Source organism: Amblyraja radiata, chromosome 41 (assembly GCF_010909765.2).
Source record: "Amblyraja radiata isolate CabotCenter1 chromosome 41, sAmbRad1.1.pri, whole genome shotgun sequence".
NCBI lineage: Eukaryota > Metazoa > Chordata > Chondrichthyes > Rajiformes > Rajidae > Amblyraja > Amblyraja radiata.
Genome location: NC_045996.1, coordinates 9,906,972 through 9,927,753, shown reverse-complemented (window position 1 = coordinate 9,927,753; position 20,782 = coordinate 9,906,972). Strand labels below are relative to the sequence as shown.

General features: G+C 42.0%; 1 protein-coding gene across 1 annotated transcript in view; it reads right to left on the bottom strand.

Annotated features, from left to right (window-relative positions):
• LOC116967847 (ras-related protein ORAB-1-like) overlaps positions 1-19,845 on the bottom strand; it is a 30,911-nt gene extending 11,066 nt beyond the window's left edge. The window contains exons 1-2 of the mRNA XM_033014471.1: positions 19,558-19,845; positions 880-952 (exon numbers count right to left, since the gene is read on the bottom strand). Coding sequence (XP_032870362.1) covers positions 880-952; positions 19,558-19,580 — 96 coding nt within the window. The 5' untranslated portion in view covers positions 19,581-19,845. The remainder of the gene's footprint in view (positions 1-879; positions 953-19,557) is intronic.
• Between the last annotated feature and the right edge of the window lie 937 nt (positions 19,846-20,782).

Here is a 20,782-nt window from a genome sequence, read left to right as displayed (position 1 = left end):
TCTGACTTGGTGATACTCCAAGGTGGCTCCAGAACATTGAATGATCCACATCGACCAAGTAACCTCTTGCCGTAGCTTACAATGATTTAATTCTTAAATTCAGCAAGGCTAATCCTCCCACTATTGTTACTAAGTTTCCTGCAGCATTGCATCCTGCTGCGTTTGGTCCCCAGCCTATATCTTGCTACCTGCACGTCTCAGCCTTATTTACCCCCCCCCCCCCCCCCCAAAATCCTAGCCAGTGGTCCATTCAACAATTCTTCAGTGGTTAAAATGGCATTTGGGGAAAATAAGTCTGGGCAGAGTAATCAATAAGTCGATACAGTATCTGTTTGACATAGACATGATAGAGAGTCAGAACCTTTCCCCCCCAGGATGGAAAATTCAAATATTAGAGGGCACAGCTTTAAACTGAGGAGCAAAGTTTTAAAGGAGACTTGCAAGGTATTGTTTTAAGAGAGGGTGGCGAGTGCCTGGAACACTGCCTGAGTGGTGGTGTTGTGGCATTTTAAATTACTTTTGGATGGGCATATGGATATTCAGGAATGGATGTATATAGATTACACATAGGTGAATAAGAGATGGTCTTGGCATGTTCAGCACAGACATCGTAATGTTCCATATTCCAGTTACACAGGAGATAAACAGCTGTCAAGAAGCATTTAACAGTTAATAGTAAGTACGCAACATTCAGCACAGCAACCTAACCCGGTGGTCCAATTACATCAAATAAGTATTCAGAGCTGGATGTTTGGGGACTGGAGTGGGGACATAAACAAAGGATTGCTTGCATCAAATGAGGCAGAGGAAGCTACAATTTAAAATGGCCGTCGTTTACATTTCATTGTAAAAGTTCAATGCTAAAATTAGAGGACTTACAGCAAACCGGAGCAGTAGACAAGATTTGCCAACACCAGAATCGCCAATAAGCAGCAGCTTGAACAAGTAGTCACTATGGATCAAAAATGTAATTAGTACTACAGCAAGCAACATGGGCAATACAAAACTATTCAATACACGACTCCTCATTGTCTTCAAGGACATCAGATGCTATCTGTGAACAATTTAGAACATCTTTCAAATGAATATTTAGACTACGATTCAGCAGTTGACATAATGAAGTGATCAACGTGTGCTTTTACAAAAGGTTAGTGCTCTGTAAGACAGCACCCAAAATTAACACCTCAAAGAATCTCTTCCCACTTAATGCAGATTTAAACTGGCTAGGGTTACAAGTAGCCATTTTCCACAATGGAAGCAATTCATGCTGCAGTAAAATTTAAAGACATTAGCCACCATTCTTATTCCAAACTAATGGAACATCCAACTCTTCTCCTGGGCTCTTGCCGACTTATTCTACTCAACAACTAAGTTGTTGGTCAAACAATGTCGGAAGTAAAGTAAATTCCACATTATTTTTTTCTGTGGAATGCAATGGACCCTACATAGCAGTGACAGTTTGCAGTAAGATCTCATTTTATACAGATCTTTTCAAAACAGATTTCTAAAATATTAGATGCAGTGACTTGATCACCCAATCTACAAACAACCCTGTTTCAGTATTTACAAATTGGGAGGGGAAAAAAGCAGCAAACTTTCCGGTTTTACAATATTGTAGGCCGATGCAGAGCATCCAGAAATAGGATAATATACAGCTATCTCCAAGTGCCCTAATTAGCTAAGCTTCTGCAAGTCTAGCTGGCTAATCCAAACAAGCAGCATTTGATTTTGCAGTGCTGGTTAATGCAACAAGAGTTACATTTCAACTAACAAAGCCCAACTTAGACTATCTATTCTAATTAGAACATCAAAATACATTTGACCAGAGATAGCAAAAATGTTCTTTAAACAATCCCAAGACCATGCTTTGGAGCAGAGGGGGTTGCAGGATTGTCTAGAAATTATAACCTGTGTAGCGGTTCAGAACTTCACTCATCAGAGGTCCTTCTAGTATCTTGCCACCAAACACAGGCAAAATAGCTACTTATTTCCTTTGTTCATTTCCTTCACAAGCAAACTGCTTTATGTTAAGTGCTTTCCTGCTCAACATTTTGAACTCTACCAGAACACAATCATTTCACAGATGGATACAGTGCTGGAGTAACTTAAGGGTCTGTCCCACTGTACGAGTTTACCCAAGAGCTCTCCCGAGTTTAAAAGAAAAAAGAGAAAAAAAAGACTTGCGGTAAGTACATAGCGGGTACGTCAGAGCTCAGGACGTCTCTTAGCGGCTCGTAACGCTAACGGCAGGTACTCGGGAAACACGATAAGCTCGTGAATTTTTTTCAACATGTTGAAAAATGTCCACGAGAGCCCCGAGTACCTACGAGCGGCTATTTCCATAATTCTCCGAGTTCGAATCAGGGGAAACTCAGGAGAACTCTTGAATTACCTCGTACAGTGGGACAGGCCCTTAAGCGAGTCAGGCAGCATTGCTGGAGAAAAAGGATGGGTGACGTTTTGGGTTGGGACCTTTCTTGAGAATGAAGGATCCCAATCCAAAACATCATCCATCCTTTTTCACCAAGGATGCTGTCTGACCCGCTGAGTTACTCCAGCGCTTTGTGTCCATCTCTGGTATAAACCATCCTTCTTTCTATGCTCCCAATCATTTCACATCATAAACATATTTAAAGTTTAGATAAATCCTATACTTTGCAATGCGTTCCAAGTCAGTTCTACAGCAACAAAGTGTTTTGCATTATGTAAAAAGTAGCACTAAATAGAAATGTATGCAGAGGCTACAAGTTACACCACACTTAATCTCATTTACCATCTTGACTTGGTGGCAGAGCTTAATCAACTAGTAAACTACTAGTTTACAGACTCAGTTAAGGGCAATACACAAAACTAAAAGCTCATACAAGTTGCATCCAATGCATAAAATGGCATGTTCAACAATGTAATACTCTGCAGGCATTATGTTGATACATTCTCCTGTATACTAGAAATGTAGACTGGGGAAACTACTTTACAACTAGTTTAATCTAAGGATGCCTACATTCTACTCCACCCCATTTGAACAATCCATGGACCGCCATTCCAATGGATGCCAAGTATCAAGGCATCTCTGGAGATATTGATGTTGAAGAAGGAACTGCCGGTGCTGGAAAAACCGAAGGTAGATAAAAATGCTGGAGAAACTCTGCGGGTGAGGCAGCATCTTTCGCTTGGGTAGTTTACACCCCAGCGGCATGAACATTGACTTCTCCAATTTCAGGTAGTCCTTGCTTTCCCCCTCTTTCCCCTCCCCTCCCCAGTTCTCCCACAGCCCACTGTCGCCACCTCTTCCTTTCTTCTTCCCACCCCCACATCAGTCTGAAGGGTCTCGACCCAAAACGTCACATTTACCTTCGCTCCATAGATGCTGCCTCACCCGCTGAGTTCCTCCAGTATTTTTATCTACTCTGGAGATATTGAAATCTTTTTTTAAAAAGCAGATTATATCTGAAGCAGTGCTATGCCTATTTAGACAGGCTCTGGCTATAACATCTCCAGAGCCATTATTTTTAACATCCCCCCCCCGATTGTCAATTGTAATTACAGGCCATTTTCTAATCAAATCTCAGTTTGTGTAAGGTCATTAACTTCGAACACCAGTATTTCTCTGCTTATTGCTTCTATCAACTATTTCCAGCCCTGTATATCACATTTGCATGACAAAATGGATTGTTGTACAATGCTGTATTTAGAGGTCGTATTATCCAAAGCACAGAGAGATAAGGTGAAAGGTTTTGAAAATGCATCAGCCTCACTCATGAGATAGCCATGTAATGCAGTGTCACAATTCTTACTGCTATTTGAAAATTTGTCCAGAATAACTTCAGTTCTCAGAGACAAATGCCTTGGACACTGCCCTTTGGTTTAAGCACGAGACAGGCATGATACACAGTAACATGTGATTACATGTTAATAATCAGTTCATTTCAAATGACAACAAATCAAATCAAAAGTCACTGTTTAGCAGGTTAGCAACCGAGGTCAGTATGAATGCCGATCTGCACAATGGGACATTTTTAATTTGAGGGGGACAGGCTAGCCAAGTGTCAGTAAAACAGGAGGGTGACCACACACAAACTGGGAAAATTTGGGTAGCTCACAGCCCAATGCTACTAACTCTGAATTCTCGTTATAATACCACCCCAATGCCCCCTCCCTTTACCCTGCCTCTCACCCCTGTGCATACACATTTTCTCAATGCCCCCTCCCTAGTCACCCTGCTCCTTTCCCCTCTCCACATGCTTATCTCCAAGCCCAGTCCCATATTTTCATTTTATTTCAACTACCTCAATACATTAACTGGGAAAGGTTCCAGCAACCTAATACTACACAATTGGAGTTCTAAATGTTTTTATGGCGATAACTCTGAAGGGTCTGTCCCACTGTACGAGGTAATTCAAGAGCTCTCCAAAGTTAAAAAAAAAAATCAAACTCGTGGTAAAAAGCACGTAGAATTTATGTAGCAGGTACGTCAGAACTCGGGACGTCTCTTAGCGCTAACGGCAGTTACTCGGGAGACGAGGTAAGCTTATGGAGATTTTTCAACATGTTGAAAAATGTCCACGTGAGCCCCGAGTACCTACAAATGGCTATTACCGTAATTCTCAGAGTTCGAATCGGGGGAAACTCGAGAGAACTCTTGAATTAGCTCTTACAGTGAGACAGACCCTTTAGCTTTCAGCTTCAAACAAGATGCACATTATCAAGTTAACACATTATCCAAAGTTACAAATGGTACATTTTAAATGGTTGAAATCAGTCTACATCCTGCACCAACCTCCACTGTGAAGTGTGCATTGTTCTAAACCGCATTTTACATTTACAATCAATACATCCATTCACAAGTAGTTTACCAAGGTGACTTAATTTGGATGCGTGCGATTGGCAACGACATTACAATGCCTGTGCTCCTGTGCTCTGCAGCAAACTCTTGTATATTGGATGCAGCTACCTATCCATTATCTTTTGCCCAAGTCCCTCTATTTACACTGCAGGACCTCATCCATTTGGCATAAATGACATGGATAGGAAAATGTACACAACAACTTCTGGGTGCTCACACGCTCTCTCTACTGCACTAAACTCGAGGAAGAATTACACAAAAAGATACCGTACTTTAACCTGCTATCACCCTTTACTTGGTCCTCTCACTGAAGCCTCAGTATGCCACTTAATCTTTTAGACTGATCACTCACCCCGAGGAAGGCCTCCACACAGGAGGGCATGTCCACAGCAAGTCCAAAGACAGACAAAATGCTGTCAGCAAGACAGCAGCATCTCTGGAGTGAGGGAATGGGTGATGTTTCGGGTCGAGACCCTTCTTTAGACTCCAGTCCTGTTTTATCCTGAAACATCACCCATTTCCCTCTATCCAGAGATGGGTCTCGACCCAAAACGTCACCCATTCCTTCTCTCCTGAGATGCTGCCTGTCCCGCTGAGTTACTCCAGCATTTTGTGTATAACCAGCATCTGCAGTTCCTTCCTTCACAAGTCCAACAGGATTGCCAAGAACAAACTGGCAGCTTGTCCACCACCCGTCAATCTCATGGAAACTCGACACTTTGTCGAGAGGGCCAGTGGAATATCATAGCAATGTGCTGAAAGCCTTCATGACCCGTGATGCCACTTTAAAGCACTCTGCTGTACAACACTCCCCAGGGCCCTGCCATTCGTCGTGAAGGTCCTGCCCTGGTTTGACTTCCCAAAATGCAACTTATTTGCATTAACCATTCCTCAGCCTACTTGCCCAACTGATCCAAGATCCTGCTCTTTACTTTTGGTAAGCATCTTTGCTATCTACAATACCAACCACTTTAGTGTCAGCTGCAAACTTGCATCATGCCTTGTACATTGATCCAAATAGTTGATACAAACCACAAACAGCATTGGGCCCAACTGCTAGTCGCAGGCCTCTAGTCTGAAAAACAACCTTCCACCATCACCCGGTGCTTCCATCCATGAAGCTAATTTTCTATCCAGTCAGCTAGCTCTTCCAGGATCGCATGAAATGTAATCTTCCAGAGCAACCTACAATGCAGAATCCTATCAAATGCCTTGAAACGCATAGATAACATCTACAGTTCTGCACTCAACCTTTTTGGTTACATCAAAAAAACAACTCAGATTCAAGAAATACGATCTCTCACAAAACCACACTGACTATCCAAATGCACACACCTCAGAAAACTCTCCAATAATTTGCCTACCACAGACAGACACAATGCTGGAGTCACTCTGAAGGAGGATCTCAAACCGAAACGTCACCCATTCCTTCTCTCCAGAGATGCAGCCTGTCCCACTGAGTTACTCCAGCATTTGTGTCTATCTTCGGTTTAAACCAGCATCTGCAGTTCCTTCCTACACATTTTACCTACCACAGATGTCAGGCTCACTGGTCTATTGTACCCAGGCTTTTCCTTGCAGCCCTTAGAGGCACAATAATTATCCACCTTTCAATCTTCCAGCACCTCAGCCGTATCTAATGTGTATCTCAGCCAGGTTGTCTGCAGTTTATTTTCCAGCTTCCCACTTTGTCCATGGATATCTGATCAGGCCCAGGAGATTAATCTACCTTCATGAACCTTCAGCACCTCAACCATAATACTGACTATCCTGAAGACACTTCTGTTAAAATTCCTATGGTAACTTTGATCTCAATTAGCACAAAGAAATAAATTAAATTAATTATATACCAACCTGCACCAAACACCCATATATAGAACTAAATATCCTTATCCACTCCTAAAAGCCTTTGACCATTTACAAGTTCACATACCTTGGCAGCATTCTCTTGTGATAGACAACAAAAACAAGCCAGCTCTTTTTGAAATAGAGAAGTGTTGGAATGAAATGGAATCAGCAAAAGACCAAGCTCAGGTGCATCCTGCTGCTGTCATGCCCATCTTACTCTAAGCTTGCAAGACATGGACAGTGTACGCCAGTCATGCCAGACACATCCACAAGACCTATCTGCATAGATACAAGATCATTCTGAAGGGTCTCGATCTGAAACGTCACCTATTCCTTCTCTCCCGAAATGCTGCCTTTCCGCCGAGTTACTGCAGTATTTTGTGTCCATCTTCGATTTATACCAGCATCTGCAGTTCTTTCCTACACAGCTAAGACAAGACGTTCTGCCCTAGAAGTTACATGTTTGAAGAATCAGATTGATTGGCAGGTCATGTCAGAATGTCTGATGAGAATATCAAAGCAGCTAATTTACACAGAGCCGAATGGAGGAAGTGATTGTGGGGAACAGTAATAAATTAAAATTCTTAAAATAGAGAAGTTTTGACAACACCACAGGGAACAAGCATTGTACCGTCCCATTTGGCATCCCACATAAAATTGTGCACGTTCATTCATCAAGCATAAAATGGAGGAAGTAAAGAGGAAAAGAGAATTGTGGAAATCAACTACAGCATCCACCTGTTACCTGTGTGGAAGGAACAGAAGTCTCGATTGCTATAACCAAATATACCTGCACACACATTGCAATACCATAGACTAGATGTCATTGTCTTCATCAAGAATAACAAACAGATCATACACTGTTCAAGTAAGTCCTGCAACAAGCTTTTGGATGTGGGATCATCAACACATTCTGCTGAAAGGCCAGACTTTGGGCCTATATCAACTGATGGCATTCCCTGGCATGCAGCGATGGACAAGTCCTAGGTTAGATTGGTATAGGAAGGAACTGCAGAAGCTGGTTTATACCAAAGGTAGACAAAGTGCTGGAGTAACCCAACGGGTTAGTGAGCATCTCTGAAGAAAAAGGATGGGTGACATTCGGGTTGGAATCCTTAATCTGTCAGAAGGGATTCACCCGAAACGTCACCCATCCTTTTTCTCCAGAAATGCTGTCTGACCAGCTAAGTTACTCCAGTGCTTTGTGTTTATCCTAGGTCAGATCTGTTTGGAAAGGATAGAGAAGAAATGAATTGGATGCATCTGATCGCAGAGCAACATCATATAGTCAGCTGATTAAGGCCCAAGCTCCAAGAATTCTGTCCCTAACCACTCTACCTTTAAGATTTGTTTATTAATCCAAATGCTTCATGTAACTAAATGTCAAATTTTGTCCAAAGGCTTGATTTTGTGCCACATAAAATGATCAACTGTTAAATGGTCAAATACAATTTTAAATTTAATCATTGGGCTGTGATAGTCATTTATAATAAAACATTAGTAGTTTACAATAATTAAAAAGTTGTGAATTCATCTCCTGCCGAGATAGTTATGCATAAATGATCTTTATTCCAAACACCAATTCAAAATGTGGAAGCAAAAGGAGTGCAGATGCTGATTTACCAAGGAAAGACAAAGTCTGAAGAGTGATCCGGACACAAAACATCAGCTCGACATGTTGTCCAGGGAAGCTGCCCGATCTACTGAGTTACACCAGCATTCTGTGTCTCACCAATTCAAAGTGTGGGCGTTTAAAAAAAAACACTTCAAGGATTTTCCTGATGCTCATTCTCTTTTATTAGTTTGCACCCAACTTCTATCAATTGTAGAAAACATCAGGAGCTCTGCCACCTACAGAGATAAATCAAAGCACTCATTCTGTTTCTGGGATCTCCACCAGTATTAGAGGTCAAGTATCTGAAAACTAATCAACTCGGGAATGTGTTCTCCATGTAAGCAGCTTAAGTTTTACTTCACTATTATGCTGATGTCAGGACTGACGAGTGGAGTCATGCAATGTTACCTCCTGTTAAATTAAAAACACTTTGTAGGAAGATTAAAACCCCGCACACTTCATTCACACAAACCAAATAGTCGTTTAAATAAACCAGTCCAAATAATGTGTAAAGTCCAATAGTCCAAGTAAAGTGACATTACTTCAACATTTCCATCTTTCATGCATTCACCAGCATTATGTGCATGCAATAGTAATCACCCATTTCACTACGGAAACAATCAGGTCCACGTAATTTCAGTCCAACAAGCCGAGTTTGAAAGTCTATAAATTGAAACAGCCCAAGTTTGTTTTACAGTAAAATCCAAACTCAGACTTGTTCCCCACCCCTCACACAAGGGAACGAAACATTCATAGCAAAAGGATTTGAGTATAGGAGCAGGGAGGTTCTACTGCAGTTGTACAGGGTCTTGGTGAGACCACACCTGGAGTATTGCGTACAGTTTTGGTCTCCTAATCTGAGGAAGGACATTCTTGCCATAGAGGGAGTACAGAGAAGGTTCACCAGACTGATTCCTGGGATGTCAGGACTTTCATATGAAGAAAGACTGGATAGACTCGGTTTGTACTCGTTAGAATTTAGAAGATTGAGGGCGGATCTTATAGAAACTTACAAAATTCTTAAGGGGTTGGACAGGCTAGATGCAGGAAGATTGTTCCCGATGTTGGGGAAGTCCAGAACAAGGGGTCACAGTTTAAGGATAAGGGGGAAATCTTTTAGGACCGAGATGAGGAAAACATTTTTCACACAGAGTGGTGAATCTCTGGAATTCTCTGCCACAGAAGGTAGTTGAGGCCAGTTCATTGGCTATATTTAAGAGGGAGTTAGATGTGGCCCTTGTGGCTAAAGGGATCAGGGGGTATGGAGAGAAGGCAGGGTACAGGATACTGAGTTGGATGATCAGCCATGATCATATTGAATGGCGGTGCAGGCTCGAAGGGCCGAATGGCCTACTCCTGCACCTATTTTCTATGTTTCTATGAAACATTCTTAAAATTGAGGAAAGGCTCAGAATAACAGGCAGGTGTTTGGGGTTATGGGGAGAATGGGGTTAGAAGGGAGCGATAGATCAGCCATGATTGAATTGAGTAGACTTAATGGGCGAATGGCCCAATTCTACTCCTATCACTTATGACTGCAGGATCCCATCTTCCGACTTGCTCTTGTTGCCCGTTTATCTTGCATCTTAACACCGTGTGACTGGTCCAGTCTTTGTTGATGGTGGGAACACTTAACAGCAATGCCACTGGACATCAAGTATGCCATTAAACTCTTGGAGATGGCCTTTCAATCCATCAGCCATGCCAAGTACGTAATATCTTTGGTGGACTTGCCATGCTGTTCAGCGATCAAGTCAAGCTCGTACTGAAAAAAGTTATTTATATTGCAACAAGATCTGTGCAATTAAATTATTCAATTGAACGAGTTTATACGGCAGTTTTACACAACCAGCCTCCAGAGAGAGAAAACATTTAGCCATAGAATTCTAATCAAAAAGCTAAAGCAGTGGCCCTAAATATCAATTGCTGACCTGCTCATCCGTATCTCTTCCCCTACTACTCTCAGCGCAATTTCTGAAGTTAAAAGCTCAGCACTGCCGGCAAATGGAGTCATGTGCACTTCCTCCCCGTCATGTGATGTGGAAGCCAAGTCTTGAACTATTGCTGGATTCAGCACATTCCCATGACAGTATCGCTGAACTAACTTGCTTAAGTTTTGAAATTTGCATCACAAATTGTTAAATGCACTTCAATGTGCAAGTGCCAAAAACATGTTTCAGAAAAAGTGGACGTCAAGCCGACAGGACAGGCCTTATCTACCTCAGCTATTCTGCCCTACAGGACTCAATCCTCCAAAACCTAAATAGCTTCAAAGCAAGGTCTAGTGATGCGACTCGAATGGCCCTAAATGTTAGTGCACTACCATTAAAGGTACATTGTTACAAATGAAATGCTACACAAAGTTGAAGGACAGTGCCCTCCATAATGTTTGGGACAAAGACCCATCATTTATTTATTTGACATTGAGAAATTGACATACATAATAGAAAAAAACACATGTGGTTGAAGTGCACATTGTCAGATTTTATTACAGGCCATCTTTATACATTTGGATTCACCATGTAGAAATTACAGCTCTGTTTATACATAGTCCCCCCATTTCATGGCACCATAATGTTTGGGACACATGGCTTCACAAGTGTTTGTAATTGCCCAGGCATGTTTAAATGCCTCTGTAATGCAGGTATAAGAGAGCTCTCAGCACCTAGTCTTTCTTCCAGTCTTTCCATCACCTTTGGACTGGTGAGCTTACTAATCACAAAGGGACTGGTAGGCCAAGGAAGACCTCCACAGCTGATGACAGAAGAATTCTCTCTATAATAAAGAAAAATCCCCACACCTGTCCGACAGATCAGAAACACTCTTCAGGTGTCAGGTGTGGATTGGTCAATGACCACTGTCTGCAGAGGTTTTCATGAACAAAACCAGTGGTTAGCTGCAAAAATAGGATGGCCAGGTTACAGTTTGCCAAGAAGTACTTAAATGAGCAACCACAGTTCTGAAAAATGATCTTGTGGATAGATGAAACGAAGATTAACTTGTATCAGAGTGACAGCAAGAGCAAAGTATGGAGGCGAGAAGGAACTGCCCAAGATCCAAAGCATACCACCTCATCTGTGAAACACTGTGGTGGGGATGTTATGGCCTGGGCATGTATGGCTGCTAAAGATATTGGCTAACTTATCTTCATTGATGATACAACTGCTGATGGTAGTAGCATAATAAATTCTGAAGTGTATAGACACATCCTATCTGCTCAAGTTCAAATGCCTCAAAACTCATTTGCCGGCAGTTCATTCTACAGCAAGACAATGATCCCAAACATACTGCTAAAGCAAAAACAATGTTTTTCCAAAGCTAAAAATTGGTCAATGCTTGAGTGGCCAAGTCAATCACCTGATCTGAACCCAATTGAACATGCCTTTTATATGCTGAAGAGAAACTGAAGGGGACTAGCCCCCAAAACAAGCATAAGCTAAAGATGGCTGCAAAACAGGCCTGGCAGAGCATCACCAGAGAAGACACCCAGCAACTGGTGATGTCCATGAATCACAGACTTCAAGCAGTCATTGCATGCAAAGGATATGCAACAAAATACTAAACATGCCTACTTTCATTTACATTACATTGCAGTGTCCCAAACATTATGGTGCCATGGGGGGGGGGGGACTATATATAAACGCTGCTGTAATTTCTACATGGTGAAACCAAATTGTGTAAAAATGGCCTTTATTAAAATCTGACAATGTGCACTTTAACTACATGTGGGGTTTTTTTCTATTACAAATCACAAATTGTGGAGTACAAAGGCAAATAAATAAATGATGGGTCTTTGTCCCATATGTTATGGAGGGCACTGCAAGATGACTGAACTTTATTGCCTTCCATCACAGTGAAGAATGCCGATTCCATTGTGGTGGATGTTTATGTTAAATTCTATTGTGTATTGTGTTCTTTTTACTTGTATGGCAACTCAATTATAACTGTACCTTAATCGGTGCATGTGACAATAAATGTGATCTTGAACTTGTTCTTTTCATCAGCTTCCAGCTGGTGGCAACTTACATTGAAACCTTGTCTAAATCACTGGATGTATTACTCAGTGTTAATGTGCAATGTTATGTTTTCTTCCCTGTTATGGAAGAAAAATGAGGAGATAACCTAAAGAAAAGCTTTATTATAGCCTGGAACAACCAAACTCACTCAACTTGGAAAGGCAGGGCAAAAGAAAATAGAAATACTCAGGGCTGACCACATTTAGAATCTGCAACAATGGTCAATCAGAAACATTCGCTCCCCAGATGTAGCCTGACGCTGATTATTTCTAGTATTTTCTGTTCTGTTTAGAATTTCCAGATATTGCTACTATCCTTTTCACAAAGTTCTGGAGCAACTCTCCAAGATACTCCAGCACAGTCTTTATGTAAACCCACGGTTCTTTATTTCTCCCTTTCACATGCTGCATTACAAAGTTTCCTTGGATCACAACCTTCCAAAAACTTTACCCACCAAGGTCAGAGTGATCACTGGAAGTACCCGAGATCTCAATGTCTCTGCCTACAAAAACTTCAACCCTTCCATTACTGGTTAAGTGATAACTCAGACATCAGCTTAAAAACACTATTTGTTATAGCTTGCTATGCAAAAAATTGGCTGCTATGCAAAACAGCATCTGTTTCAGCTGCTTTAATATCCTGCAATTACAAATGAGTTTACCTTTATACTCAAACTCTGCATTGTTATATTTAAAATGTCCTCCACTGGAAAATGTCTGCAAACATCCCTTCCTAAAGGAACTTTACCTGCCACTGCAAACTGATCAAATCTTAAACTCATTTATTTACTACAAAGAGAACAATAGCAGTAAAGGATGCCAAGAGACACTTCCTGTTTTACCGTTGAATTTTCCAACCAAACATGTTGAAAGTCCAAGTGCTGGGAGGAAAATATCCTCTGATACTATTGTTTAGTAAATTTGCCCTCCTGACTTCAATTGACCAGCACAGTAATGCAGCAGTAGAGCCGTTGTTCCTTAGCGCTAGGGACCCGGCTTTGATCCCGACTACGGGTGCTGTCTGCAGAATTCGTACGTTCTTCCCCCCTGGATTTTTTCCGGGTGCTCCAATTTCCTCCCACATTCCAAAGTTGTGCAGGTTTGTAGGTTAATTGGGTTCTGTAAATTGCCCCTAGTGCGTAGGATGCAGAAGTGGGATAGTAGAACTAGTGTACAGGTGATCAATGGTCAGTGTGGACCCGGTGGGCCGAAGGGCCAGTTTCCACACTCTCGCTAAACTGAATTAATAGTTACACAAACTTTGTATTTACTTTCATGTAGCAATATTCCACGCTGTAGCAAGCACCAGTGCCAGAATTCTAACCAGTGAAAAACAACACCCACCCCCTTCTCCCAATGTTCTGACAACCAAAATGCTAATCAACCTTTGCTATTTATACATTTCTTAGCAATTTCAGCAAACAAGAAAAAAAAACTTAACCCATGTTTTTCCAGCTTATATACCAAATGTACAAAGACACTCACTAGAAAACAGAAGTCACTGCACCTTGTGAAATTATTGAACACAAGTGAACAAGTCAGTAACTACTCAGTACAAGCATCCCCAACTTGCGTAATAGGCGAGCTGCGTAAACTCACACTACATAAACAATTCACAATAGGTGGTCCTGTTTCCCGACTGATCTGTGTCATTGCAACAGGATGGCGAGTACTTCAGTCCACTTCATAGATATAAAAGTTTTGCCCCAGCAAGATGCACTTTGAGCAAGTTTCGTTGATAAACTGCGATGGCGAGCGAGAATGAGGAAGATGGATAGCAACCAGCCGAGCACTTTCTGCAAGTCACCGCCACTGACAGGACATGCTCAGTCACCATAGGGCTCCCTCCCCTCTCACTAGCAGTTGTCATTTATTCCTGATGGCCTTATCTACTCCTCTGCAGTCGCCGACACCGTCCACCTTGACTCCTGGGAGGGGTGGAGTGGATAGGAAGAAGCTACAGCCAACAGGAAGAACTGGCAGCTGGGGAGAAGGACGGGAGCACTAGAGACTGAGCATGTCGCATCAGTGGCAGTGGCCTGGAGAAAGCACTGTCAGGCAGGGGCTACAACGCAAGCCGCAACAACAGGACAATGTGGCAGCTGGTGGAGGGCCTAGTTTTAAGGTGAAAAAACAAAGTGCTGGTGTAACTCTGGACTGAATCAGTCTGAAGGATCCTGACCAAAAATGTCACCTTTCCATGTTCTCTACCTAACTGCTGAGTTACACCAGCGCTTTGTGTTGTTTTGTGCATTAACCAGCATCTGCAGTTCTGTTTCTACCCTGTTACAAGGCGATTCTGACTTGTGCAAGGGTTCACGGAACATTATCCTTGCGCAAGTCAGGGAGTGTCTGCACCAAGGGCAAAAGGCGGCAAGTGTGGTCATTGTATTTTGTCTCAAGCATACGTTATACACGAGCTGGCAATCCAAAGATCACATTGCTTAATTAAAAAGATTCATTTGATAATCTGAAGGGAATTTGCTCAAGCAGCAATCTTGAGAAATGGCACTTTAAAGGACAATAAAAAACAAAGCCACTCCCACCAACCCAAATTATACACACTACAGTTTGTCAATTGATAACAATGTCCAGGGATAAAGCAGACATACGCAAAAGACTGCCCTCTGCATTACTACAAGATCAGCAAGCACCCCAATAGTTTCTTCCACTCCTTGGTCCAGGTGCAATAAAGCCAGTTCTATTTACAAATACACGAGTGGATATCAGTATTTGGCAACCAAGTTTCGGTGATCTTGATTGTATTGTACACCAAGAAAAAATGTTTCTATTTCACATGCTTACCACCTAACCTCATCTCCACCTCACCACAATCCTAGTCCCTTCCACATTTAATTCTCCATCACACAATCACCAACATCTTGCATTCAGCAACCAAGATCAACGACTGATTACCTTCACTGATACTTCTAATTAGATATTAAAAAATGCAGATTATGGAAATTTAAAATAAATTGCTGGAAACTGACGCCAGGGAGAAACAATGGCAATCACTTGGATCAAAGAACCATAACTGTAAAACAGTATTTAGTCATTTGGATGATGGGAAATGAGTGCAGTATGAACAATAGGGAGGTTTCTGTGATACGGTGAAGACAGGTTTGTTTGGGTGACAAATGCTATTGATGCATTCAGCACTTATTGGTATCTCCTCCACAAGTATTGGTATCTCCTCCACAAGACATCAAATGTAGATCAGGTGATCACCATGTAGAACACACTGGTTCCATTCACACGATGAGCTTCAGATCACTATTACATAAATTGTTAAATTTCCACTTTGACCCACTTTGGCATCCTACACTTCCTAAAAAAAGTCCCACTAAAGCACAATGCATGTCAGTTTCGGCAAATTGCAGCAATCGACACAGTTCAATTAAATTTAACACATTTCAGATAATCAATGTCAGACACATCATCCATCTGGTAATATTAACTCAATTATTTTTTTCACAGTTGCCACGTGATCTGCAAAGTAGTTCCTGCAGCATTTTACTCTGTTCTTAATCACCACCCTCTTTCCTCTAGGCAGATCAGCTAAGATTAACAAGCATTCATCCTCTTCAAGAGTGTGCCACCTGCACAATCTGCCTCACTACCTGCAAAAGAGTTCAATTACGAAAGGTAATTGTTCTTACGATAGGTAAAAAAGAAACCTTCTGCAGATACTGTCGGGCAGTTGAATCTTGCTAGCGTTTGGTTCAAGCTTACTAAATCTCCAGTAATCTCAACCTCCCTCGTCCTAATCCCCTGAAGTGGCATGGTGACAAGCTATACCTGTGAAGTGCCATTTTATTGAAAGCACTGGAGGCATCAGCAACCCTTGATCATCACTACAAAACCCTGTGGTTGGGTCTTCACACACATACTAAATGAAAAATTCCATTCTTTGACCTGCAATTCAAGGCACATGTAAAAATACAATGAATTTTGTCACCAGCATGATAGGAAGCCAACCAGACATTATTTAAAATGTCTTGAGTTACTGGTGAACAATGCCCATTTCAATATAAAGTGTTACACGAAGGGTGTGAAACAAGTGGTTTCCCAGATAATTTTCCACAATAAGAGGTTTCATTAAACTGATACTGTTGCCATATTTTATACCTCATAAATAACAATTACAGGACTTACTCTCAGCAATTCCCAGAAGACACTATTAATGGTGAAGGTACACAAAAGCTGGAGAAACTCAGCGGGTGCAGCAGCATCTATGGAGCGAAGGAAACAGGCAATGTTTCGGGCCGAACCCTATTACTGGTGACTTGCTCTTAAAACCACTGACCCCAAAACACTAAACAGGATAGCCTTGCCACGGATGTCATACAACTATTTTCAGAATTCTCCATTACAAACTTCAATTAATCATATTTTCAAAACTATGCTAAATCAGTACTTCACTGCAAAAAGAAACACATCACAAATCTGGATGGTTTGTCTAATAATGGCTAAATAGGGCTAGCCAAATGCACCAGTTATAAATCCTCCACAGCCTTATGGCACCAATCTTCAGAATAGTAAACCAAAAAGTAAAATAATGGATTGGCAGGTGGAATTAATACATGTACTACAGGTCAAGTACATGGTGTCTCTTCCACACCAGTCCTACGGTTTTATTTATTCAAGTATACTTTAACCATGCTATCTAGGTCTGTCTAATCAAGAGCATCAATAGAAGAATAATCCTTGTGGAATGTACACAAAATTGCTGGGGAAACTCAGCGGGTGCAGCAGCATCTATGGAGCGAAGGAAATAGGCGACGTTTCGGGCCGAAACCCTTCTTCAGACTCCTTGTGGAATGCCTACTTCCTAGGAGTGGAATGTATTTGCAACCTTGCAAGAATGCAACATGAGCAGGCCAAATGAGAGGAGACGAAAGCTTGAAAATGGGGGAAGCAGGACAAAGTGCAGCAGGTAATAGGACAACACAGGTAGACATGCAGATAGTTGGAACAAAGGCCAGAGGTGAGAACTGAAGGTGCGAGACAGGTTTGAAGAGTTGCAGATTGTGATGTGGCCTCACTCTGGCAATGGAGATGGTCCAGGACAGAAAGGTCAGCATGGGAATGGAAGTGCCTCCAATAGAAGATCCTTCCTCAAAGTGTATTAGACACATCTCCACACCTGTCTCAACCCACCTATGATCAAAATCCTCCATGTCAATACACCTAAATGGGATTACGCCATTAGCCATCAGTCTATCATGAAACTTGTTAAATTTACTGGTCAAGAATAAATAATAGCTCTTAGTTAAGGATGTTTTAAAGTTCTCATCCTTCAGTTATCCCGTAGAAACCTATATAATAATCAATGTTGAGAGGTATGGGGGAATGAGGTCAAATACATTCTCAAAATGGGAGTTTAAAAAAGTCCAATTGTTCATTTAAAAAATGTCGCTTGTGGCAATGTACCAAAGGCCCACCTGAATAAACACGATTGATAAGGGACAATTGTCACATGACAGTAATTGTATTAGGAAGGAACTGTTGCGCACAGAATAACAAAACTGTTCTGATTTTGCTTTTTGCATCAGTCAGCCATGGGGAGCACAGGCAATAACACTTTTTTTAAAATAAGTTTAAGCACACAAATTTACTTAAGTGGAAGTTTGGCATCAACAAACTAACCCGAAGGAGTGTTATCATTAATACTGCAGAATGATTGGAAATAACCAGATGACCTGTACAAAGTCTTAAATTAATTTATAAAAGGATTCTTTCAAAATCACTTTCTGGTGAAGCTTAAATTGGGACATTACTTTGTTCTACAATTTAAACCATCAACCCCACACCTATAACTATCCTTTACACAAAACACATTTTTTTAGATCCGCAAGGACAAGCATATGCCATAAAATCAATACCACCCATGAGTTACTTACACTAGACAGATGCAAATGAAATGAAAAAATTGTCAATTTATAAAATAGGATTCAAATGAATAAGAGTACCCAAGTAAAGTGCCCTTCACACTTTTCTCTATCATGTAAAAAGCACCAACTGTACTCTTAGAAGTGCCTGGACAAAGTTGTTTTAACAACCAAAGTAAATCAATGGAAAACAGAAGCTTCGACCTGACAACTTCCCAATGAGATGGGTGTGGTTAAATTGCCAGATCACAGCCTCTAGACTAACTGGAGTACATTTCATGTCACCATGGTCATTAATAAAAGTGAGTAACAGTTTCAAGCGGTGGTGACATTATGACTTATTCTTCAAAAGATAACAAGGAGTTATTTCTGCCCAACAAACGCCCCACCTGGAGAAGGAGGCAGAAATCCCTTAACCAAAAAAAGACCTTGGATTCCACCCCCAAAATGTACCCGAGAACAGGCACCTATCGATTAGTGCCTGTGCGAATGAAACCCCATCCCCCAGTAGCATGCTTCAGAATGGAAACCAGATATTGCTCAGCCCAGGTTAAACCTTATAACTAAAACATTAGGAGCAGCTGCCAGAATGGAAGATGGAATTAACACCAGAGACTTTAAAACAAAAATACAGTGACAACTTCTCTCAGCATAAACCCCACGGGTGTCAAAACTTTAAATAGTTACAGCCAGCATTATTTTCCTCCCAGAATTTGTTTTTAATTTTAAGGCACTTCCTCCAACGCAAGTTTATAAAAGGAGCCTATAGACCTTATAGAAACTTACAAAATTCTTAAGGGGTTGGACAGGCTAGATGCAGGAAGATTGTTCCCGATGTTGGGGAAGTCCAGAACAAGGGGTCACAGTTTAAGGATAAGGGGGAAATCTTTTAGGACCGAGATGAGGAAAACATTTTTCACACAGAGAGTGGTGAATCTGTGGAATTCTCTGCCACAGAAGGTAGTTGAGGCCACAGTTCATTGGCTATATTTAAGAGGGAGTTAGATGTGGCCCTTGTAGCTAAAGGAATCGGGGGTATGGAGAGAAGGCAGGGATGAGATACTGAGTTGGATGATCAGCCATGATCATATTGAATGGCGGTGTAGGCTCGAAGGGCCGAATGGCCTACTCCTGCATCTATTTTCTATGTTTCTATGTTTCTATGAGCCACTGTGTGGGCCAAGGGGACGACAACCTAAACCGACTGGTACACAAAAATGCTGGAGAAACTCAGCGGGTGCAGCAGCATCTATGGAGCGAAGGAAATAGGCGACGTTTCGGGCCGAAACCCTTCCTCAGACAACTTCTTGACAACCTAAACCGCCGGCTCGCTCCCTCTACTTACTACTCGGGGTTCATGGCTGACATTTCACAGGGAGGCGTTCGTCGAGGAGTGTGGAAGCGGCGTGGGGTTTGTCGTCCTGGCTGCTAGGCCCGGCTCCAGTTGTCTTCCTTCTTTCCCCCCCACCCCCCGGTGTGTGTGCGTTGCCACCGCCGCCGCTCGCCTCTCATTTATCAAAGATGGCGGCCCCGAGCGCCCCGCCAGCTGATCGGCGGACGCCTCACTCAAGTTTGCCTGCGCCCTGCCTCCGCGCTGACGGACAGCTCCTCTGCCCAACAGCCTCCCGCCTCTGCCGCCCGGCCCCGCCCACCGCCCGACAGCCGACAAATCCGAACGACGCGGGGGCGGGCGGTCCTGCAGCAAGTTTGGTTGAGAGGTGCGCTGACGTCATGCTTGAACGTGGCAAGGGGGATCACGAGGGCAAGCGGAGTCACGTGGGGGGACTCTTAAAGCGGAACGCCTCCTCCCAGGGAATTGCTGGTAATTTGCATTGAATGAAGTCTAGTGTCAATATTAGACACAAAATGCTGGAGTTACTGAACGGGACGGGCAGCATCTATGGATAGAAGGAATGGGTGACGTTCAGATTCAGATTCAGATTCAGATTCAGATTCAGACTCAGATTCAGATTCAGATTCAGATTCAGATTCAACTTTAATTGTCAGTGTACAGTACAGAGACAACGAAATGCAGTTAGCATCTCCCTGGAAGAGCGACATAGAATATGATTTCAATAAATAAATCTATTTACATGCATAAAATCATAGACGTTCTGGGTCGAGACCCTTCTTCAGACAATGTCTTAGGTATTGCAAATGAATTGGGCTGGCACAAAAAATAGATCTCAGTGGCGCAATATTTTGGACAAACAAAGCAAGAGCTAATTTTCTTAATTAATATGTAAAAATATAAAGAACTGCAATTGCTGGTTTTCAAAGGACCCAACATTCCTAAGTGCTAAGTTACTCCAGCATTTTGGACTTATTTTTTCTTTCATAAATATATTTGTCTCTTGGTTGAATCATAGAATGGTCACATCACGGCACATCTCGTATGTGTATGTGACAAATAAACTTGACTTGACATCACAGAATTAGCCCATTTAGTTTCTTATTTCTCTGCTGGCTCTCAGTTGGAGCATCTCACTCGTTCCCCCCTCCGAGTCTTTCTCCTTGACCTTGCATTTTTCTCATTGTATATTTATCCAATTTCCCTCTTGAGGGCCACG